The sequence below is a fragment of the Camarhynchus parvulus genome, chromosome 19, assembly GCF_901933205.1.
Source record: "Camarhynchus parvulus chromosome 19, STF_HiC, whole genome shotgun sequence".
Lineage (NCBI taxonomy): Eukaryota > Metazoa > Chordata > Aves > Passeriformes > Thraupidae > Camarhynchus > Camarhynchus parvulus.
In genome coordinates, this window is record NC_044589.1 from 38,224 (window position 1) to 46,094 (window position 7,871).

The window sequence follows — 7,871 nt, forward strand, 5'->3', positions numbered from 1 at the left end:
GAAAAAAAGCTGCTGTTTTCCTTCAGTGTCTCTGAAATTGCTTACATGTAAATTTTATTGGAATTAACTGTTGATTCAGAGTTTGGTAAATAGAATATAAAAATATTGTTGGTGCAGAAACAAAACATCTGTCCTTACTGCCTGGAGCTGCTTTCCTGCTTGACTGAGTGAAGAATTAACATAAACTTCAGCGGCTTAGTTTGAGTTTTCAAAGTACCTATTAGTAATGATAACAGGCAAGAGAACTTATTTCTTTTTCAGAATCTCTTCCATGCTTTATTTCTTACATGTTTGTCTGTGTTTTCTTTCTTTAAGATCTCCTTGCTCATGGCCAAGTGTCAGAAGTCAGAGAATTTCCTCAGTGAGCTGCAGCAGGCATTTCTGCAAGCCAAGAGAAGTGTCCAGGAGCAAATGGTAAGACAGGTTAATTCCAGAGATCATGAGCAGCCCTGTTTGTCTGACCCTGGGAGCTCAGTGTGTCTGTAAAAGGCTTTGTGTGCCCAGCCAGGCTTGAGCATCTTCACTTGCAAAGGGCCTGGGCCAGTGAGCTCTGATGCAAGTGCTGGGGCTGGATCAGTTTGTGTCACTCTGTGCTGCTGTCTGTGTTCCTGCACATTCAGGAGCAGGGAGACCACTGGCCAGCTTCTTTCCCCCTTATTCATTGTCCAATTCCATGTCTCTTTGCTATCTCAACTTCACCACAAATCTGAAGACAGAAGATTTGCTCAAGACTCTATTTCAGGATTCATCACAAGCACCATCATTAGTGAATATTTTCTCAGGTTTTAGAGATGAATGATCAGTGTTGTTGCAGGTCAGACTTAAAATAGCAGCCTTAACACCCAGGGAGAGATGTGTATGGAAGCTTAATTTTTTAAAACTATTTTTGGGCACCTTGTTGGAATTAAGCCAGAGAATAGGAAGTGGACCTCATGTTGTAGAAGTAAGTTTGACTTCCTTAGAGCAACTCATTCCTTTCTATATCAGAATCAAATTTCTTCTTTTTCCCTCCCTGGCACAGCATTTATGGGAGACCAAGAGAATTCATCCTCATGAACCCCAGCATTGCATTTTTGGGGTCAGAGTTTGTGTGCAGCACATCAGGGCATTGCTGGCAGAGATGCTCTGCATGAGAACATGTCTGGTGGATGTGCAGGAGATTCAGAAAATGTGTTGATCTGAGTCTGCTTCTCCTGCTATTGCTCAAGTCCTTGGTTCCCCATTTCCATTCCTCTTGGAAAATTCCCCTGGATTTTTTTTTTCTTTTGTAATGCAAGCAAAGCCATGTCCTCTTCATCCCTTTTCTTTCCATGGGGTCAGCTGTTCTGGTGCTATCCTGGGAGGACAGTGGGAGGCAGACACCCACCATGGAAAGTTCCACAGGGTGAATATTGCAGGTTTTTGGATAACTTGCTCCTGAAAGCACCTGTGGTTCCCCCTCCCCTTCCCCTCCATGAGCACAGCCACACAGCCAGCTAATGGATAAACACAGGAGGAAAGTGGGACACTGAACAAAGCTGTATTTTATTTATCACTGCCTTCCTCCTCTCTGCCTGGACCCTTACAGTTGGCCTTGCCAGGCAAGAGGGAGCTGCTGGTGTTGATCCACAGCATCATTTTGTTTCCTTTCTTTACAAAGAATATCAATTCACCAGACTGCTGAAAGTAGGGGTAGTAAATGGGGCAGAAGAGATCTAAGCATGACCCTGAGTGTGAATTTCTGCTTTTCTTTGCATTGTAGGCTGTCCTGACACAGTCAAGGGAGCAGGTTTCAGAAGAGTTGGTGAGACTGCAAAAAGATAATGAAAGTCTTCAAGGAAAACACAGCTTGCATGTGTCCTTACAGCAGGCTGAAGATTTCATTCTACCAGAAGCAACAGAGGTAAAACATTTTTAAATCATTAACACCAACAGTGCTTGTGAGTTAATCTCACTGGAGTATTATTCTTTATCAAAAAGCTGTCTCAAACAGCACAGAGATCAGTAATTGGGGTTTTAACCCTGCAAGTCTGTGATGGACAAAGCCAGCCAGTGGTCCCCCTGTGCCATGGCTGCTTCAGGGTGTGGATGGATTGTAAAACCAGCTAACTGGTCTGACAGCTGCTCTGTGGTCAGGGGAGTGTGGGTTTGGCCCAGTTCAGCCAGTTCAAGCTTCATTTTTCAACTGGGCACATGAGTTTTCAGTCAGCAGAGCCCCACTGTATTGATTCAGTAATTCTGGTGAAGTCAGTCACTTCTGTCCAGTTAAAACCAATGATAATCCAAAGCCTTGAATAATGATAAGCCTTACCATCCCTTTCATGGCCACTCCTTTGGTTTCAGCCTAAAAGATTTGGTGGGGCTGAAATGCAGGGGAAGCATCCTAAACCCATGGGGATGTTTGCCACGTTTCCATTTCCTGTGGCCAAGCTGACTGTGGCTGTAATTCCTTGCTGGGAGCAGGGTCTGGGATGTCAGGACAGACTCTGGGGCAGCAGAGCTTGGTCTGGGATGTCAGGACAGACCCTGGGGCAGCAGAGCTTTGTCCTTATGCTGATACCCCAGAGCTGGGTGATGCCAAATGCACATCTCTGCTAATCCTAATCCAGGAGCTCCGGGAGCTGATCCTCAAGTACAGGCAGGACATCATCAGTGTGAGGACAGCAGCAGATCACCTCGAGGAGAAGCTGAAGGCAGAGATCCTCTTCTTGAAGGAACAGATCCAAGCTGAACAATATTTGAAAGAAAATATAGAAGAAACTCTACAGCTGGAAATAGAGAATTGCAAAGAGGAAATAGGTGAGCAGGGGTGAAATGGTCTCAGAATAGGAATATAAGGAATTATTAAGATGCACAAAGGCTTGATTTTGTAGACTTACCTGAATTCTGTGTGTAGACTTACTTGAATTCTAAATACTGTACGCTTTTGAAAGCAGAGACATGAAAACTGTGCAGCTGAAAACAAAAGTACAATTGTTTGTTTGCTTTTGAGGTACCTTTGATGTAACATGAGCTTAATTCTCCTTTAAATATTAACAGAAGTAAACAGGGTATGAACGATTTCCTGTGTTTCTTGCATTTAAGTTTTAATATTCTTGTTTTTCAGCTTCCATTTCCAGTTTAAAAGCTGAATTGGAAAGAATAAAAGCAGAAAAGGAACAGGTAAGAAGCCCTTTCACTGTGGGATTTTTGGGTTTGGTGGTGTGGAGTTTTCTTTTTTCTCTTTCCTGTATTGATGCCAGTGTAGGAGTAGGACACATTCATGTTCCTTAAAAGATGTTTGATCTATTTTATTAATCTGTAACCTAAATACTGGATTAACTAATTCCTAATTACTACTAGACTACCTAACACTGACCTAAATGTCAAGTTTGGATATTTCTCTCCAGCTCCAAAAGTAAATAAATGGAGGGAAAGTAGTGTTATTCAAGTGTTTTCTCTGCCCCTAGAAGAGATTAGTTAGGTGTGTTTCTAAGTCCCTGAGTCCCCTAAGTACTGAAAGATACTTAGGCTTCCTTCTGGAGGGACTGTGGGAGATGGAAATGTTAGGAAGTTCGGTTAATTTTTTTTTTATTATTATTATGCAGTTGGAAAGTTCTTCACAGGAAAACCTGCAGCAGCTGGAGAGTCTGCAGGAGGCAAAGAATGCTCTAGAAGAACAGCTGAAGAAGGAGACTGCAGCAAAGGTAGCTATGATGTCTGGATGTGAAGTGTATCTGCATCTTTTGTGATGAGCAGCTGTGTCAGAGAATGTGGCACTACCTAAGAATGAAAAAAAGAAGCTTTTGAATGTTGGTAAGAAACTAGCAGGGCAATAATGTCCTCTGGATGTGGTTAAATCCTCACCCCTGTTTTCACTGGGATTTGTACAGTGGTGGCTCTGAATTGCTGCTGACCTGACCATCCCTTGGGTTGCCCTCCCAAGGGAAGGCTCAGGAACATTCCAGCCTGTGCAGTGTCCTGATAACCAAACCTTGGCTTGGATGCTTTGATGCTTTTGAAGAAATGTTTGGGCTTTTTTTGTAGTTGCTGTAGGAAGGGGCTCTACTTCAGCACTCAGGTGAAATAATTGTGATCTGAGCACTCACTCTCTGGTTTTGTTTTTTATGCCCTTTCCCCCAACACTTCTCTGACTAAAGCTCAGGACAGCAAGACAGTTACATTGCCAGCAGCAAATTACTGCGCTAAAACTCAGAACTCTGCCTTTGTATTTTGAGATCCCTGTTCATGGTGCTGTTAAGGGACTTTGGGCTTTTTCATGCCTTGACCAGTCTATTGGCACCTGTTAATGGGTATTGGCCCCTGATTTTGCACTTTGGAAAACTGAGGTGTGGAAAGACTGGTTTAGTTTGTTGCCCTGTGAATGCTGTGCTGCTTTCCTCTGGTATCACACTTTAATCAGTTTCTACAAGCTGCTGATTTTTATTCAGTTCAAGCATAAGAACCTTTTCCTCCTCAGGCCAACCTTGAGCAGCTGGTGTTTGAAGAGAAGAACAAAGCCCAGAGGTTGCAGACTGAATTGGATGTCAGTGAGCAAGTGCAGAGAGACTTTGTAAAGCTTTCTCAGACACTTCAGGTAAGAGAGTCCAATCAATGTGTAAGGGCTGCTTTAGTTTCATTATTTCTCCAGAGCTGAGTAAAATAAGAAATAGCAGTTGTAAATTTTCTTATGTTGGTATTTATGATCTATTTTAGAATTTGTTAGTGTAATAAAATGATTAGGTATTCCTACTATAATATTATTATTAAAGCTATTGGGATTCTATTCTGATTTTCAGCCAACTTTCAGTTATTGTACTAAAAATAACTGTGCAGGGCCAAAGATGATGGCTCTTCCAGACCTGTGTTTTTCCTTCTCCATCTCCTGATGCTTCCAATGTGATATTTTCATAGCAAATCATTCAGATGCAAATATTTGAGGATAAAGTAAGGAGCTGGTACTGCTTGATCTGAATATATGAAATGGTTCTTAGAGTTACTGCTTTCTATTTATACAATCTAAAAGTCTTGTCCTTGCTGTTGTCTCTGTTGTTATCCTTGTATTTCCTCCACCAAGTGAACCTGTGGTTGATGTGAGGTGGCTGAGGGGAGGAGTTTTCTCAGGGGTGTCCCTGAGGCTGATCCAGGTTTGCCAGGCTGTTCTCTGCTGCAGTTTATGTGCAGGGGGACTCTCAGTGTCCTGGGGAAGCCAGGCTGGACTGGGCTCACCTTCAGTGTTCCCAGAGTTTGTGCTCTCTTTATGTTCCAGCTTTGCTCACAGAGGAGGTGCTGAATTTCCGTCCCATCTCCTTGGAGTCCTTGGCCAGGCCCTCAGTGACATCCAGCAGAATTCAAACTGCACATTTTGAGTCAGGCATTCAGGTTTACTTGGAAAATTAACACCAGAATGTGGGAGAATTGTTTACTAGACACAGTTTAGCTGGATGGACAATAGAGATCTGTCCTCTCTGGCTCTGTGTCTGGAGGAGTTGGGAGGACAAAGGAGACTATTGAGTTGTCCTGCTTAGGGAAGTTGCCTCTTGTTTGTCCTCATCCTCACTTTTTGGGTGCAGGCACTGTTTTATGCAGTTCTTAGAGCAAACAGCCACCACTTTGAAGATGTGTGGTGGGCTCTTCCACAGCTTGCAGGTACTTTAGTAAACCCTGAGCTCAGTTAGAACTGTAGGTCTGTGTTTTGTGTTTTCTTTCTGCCCTAAGCAGTTACTGCACATCAGTTTGTGCTCCAGTTTAAGCAGTGGTTTGTGCCAGTGCACTGTGCTCAGTGTGAGATGACCATCAGAGGATTGTGGGTTCTTGGCAGGGTAATTCCCTTCCCTGGCCTTGGCAGTGAGAGCCTGGGCAAGTACCCCTTGTGTGAGGGGTCCACTGGCCAAATCAGTTATCAGCAATTCAGAGGAAGGGTTAAAAAGCAATTAAATGTTAGTTGGGAATTTATAACTGAAACCCGGATCCTATTGCAAAGATGGTGAAAGTTTGAGTGTGAGAAAGAAATCAGTTGTGCTCTCTTTGCATTGGTTCCACCCCAGTTCTGCTGGGCCCTTTTTCAGCAGACAGGAAACAGCTTCAACTGGATTATCAGCAGAGCAAGGAGTGAGCCTGGAAATGGGATGTTTGCTCCAAGAGCATTTTGGCTGTGACCTTGAGAGCCTCCAAGGTTGGGCTGCTCCTGGGAAGGTTTACTTTGCACATCTCCAGTTGTCCAGAACAGTCAGTGACTGGGCATGAGACAAAACACAGAGTGCTGACGATGCCTGGAACCCCCAGAAAGTGGGGGATTATTGTAAAATCACAACTGCCTCGTGTCTTTTTCTTCCCATTCTTGGGCCCAAATTAAGCTTGTCCTCCTTCACACCTTGCATTTCTTCAGCCCCTGGTGATGTTGGATCCCTTGGAGGCTCCCTTTGGGCCTGGGTGTGAGCTCTGGGCTCTTTCCCCTTTGGGTTTAGGTGTGAGCTCTTCCATCTTTGGGGCTGGGTGTGAGCTCTTCCTCTTGCTCTGAGCTCTTCCCCCTTCAGGCCTGGCTCTGGGCTCTGAGCCCCTTTAGGCCTGCCCCTGGGCTCTCCCCCTTGGGCCTGGCTCTGAGCTCTCCCCCTTTGGGCCTGGCTCTGAGCCCCCTTAGGCCTGGCTCTGAGCCCCCTTAGGCCTGGCTCTGAGCCCCTTTGGGCCTGACTCTGGCTCTGCCCTTGCTGACTGCAGTGCCTGTGCTGTTCCTGCAGGTGCAGCTGGAGAGGATCCGGCAGGCAGATTCCCTGGAGAGGATCCGTGCAATCCTGAACGACACAAAACTGACGGACATTAATCAGCTCCCTGAAACATGACAGACACCCTGCTGGGCTCCAAGGCTGTGGCTGAGGTTTTTAACTCATCTTTATAGCAACATTAATTATTATTTAACTCTAACCGAGAGAGCAGAAGACAACAGAGGGGAGCAATGACTTAAGTTTTGTTTCTAGAGGGGAAAAAGGTTTCGTACTGGGCAGGAAGAGAGCACAAGGGTGACTTGTAGTGTAGGAAGGAGAATTTCTAATGGAAACACTAATGAGTGCAGTGTTTCGTGTTCCACTGAGTGGGATCAGTCCTTACATTCTGAAAAACTTCCCTCTTTCAGCCGACTTCGTAACCTAATATAGAGTTTTGGAACATAAACCCCTGTCTTTCCCTCTGTTCTTTCCCCCACTACTGTGATCAAAGTAGCTGCTGGAAACTATTGTCCCTCCAAAACGTTGAAGAGCAAAGTGGTTGAAGTTTTTCTGTTTGAATAGTCAGTAACAGTATTCAGCTAGCAGAGAGAATGAGGTGTAGAGTATGCTGTATGAATATTTTATATTAAAATATGACTTTATTAGCAGGACACTGGATATTGATCTTATTTCATAACTCAGTACTTTTTTTTAAAAAACCATTGGCTCTGTGAAGAATCTGAATGCTGCTGAAATGTGGATATGAGTGAGCTGTGTATCTCCTGAACAGATAAATGCTAATCCAAAAGAAAAAGAACACTGTACTGAGAATTTAACTCCTTGCCATTTTTCTGTTGAATTCAGATACAGAAAGAAAAGCACAAGAAATGCACTGTTTTGTAATCTCTTTTCACAAATGTAATTTAGAATATGGAGCTACAACCGGTTGTTTCTCATCTCCTAAAGCTGAGCAGTGCCTGGAATCCCTTCTCTGTGGAAAAAAAGAACCAAAAAACCAAGCAAACAAAAAACCCAAACAGAAAAAAGCTGGTAAAAGTCATTTGCATGTCTGAGCATGGGCCTGAGGTGGGGCAGGTGTGCTCTGCTCTGGGGCTGGCACAAGGTGTGAAGGCAGGAGCTCTCTGGGGAAGGTGTCCAGGGCAGGTGCTGAGTGAAGCTGTTCCTGCCCCCTCTGCCAGGGCAGTGCCAGCA

At 44.3% G+C, this 7,871-nt stretch overlaps 1 protein-coding gene across 1 annotated transcript in view; it reads left to right on the top strand.

Annotated features, from left to right (window-relative positions):
- Window positions 1–7,330, top strand: part of RABEP1 (rabaptin, RAB GTPase binding effector protein 1) — a 43,865-nt gene extending 36,535 nt beyond the window's left edge. The window contains exons 12-18 of the mRNA XM_030962514.1: window positions 316–414; window positions 1,742–1,882; window positions 2,589–2,778; window positions 3,086–3,141; window positions 3,567–3,665; window positions 4,439–4,555; window positions 6,696–7,330. Coding sequence (XP_030818374.1) covers window positions 316–414; window positions 1,742–1,882; window positions 2,589–2,778; window positions 3,086–3,141; window positions 3,567–3,665; window positions 4,439–4,555; window positions 6,696–6,797 — 804 coding nt within the window. The 3' untranslated portion in view covers window positions 6,798–7,330. The remainder of the gene's footprint in view (window positions 1–315; window positions 415–1,741; window positions 1,883–2,588; window positions 2,779–3,085; window positions 3,142–3,566; window positions 3,666–4,438; window positions 4,556–6,695) is intronic.
- Window positions 7,331–7,871: the final 541 nt, after the last annotated feature.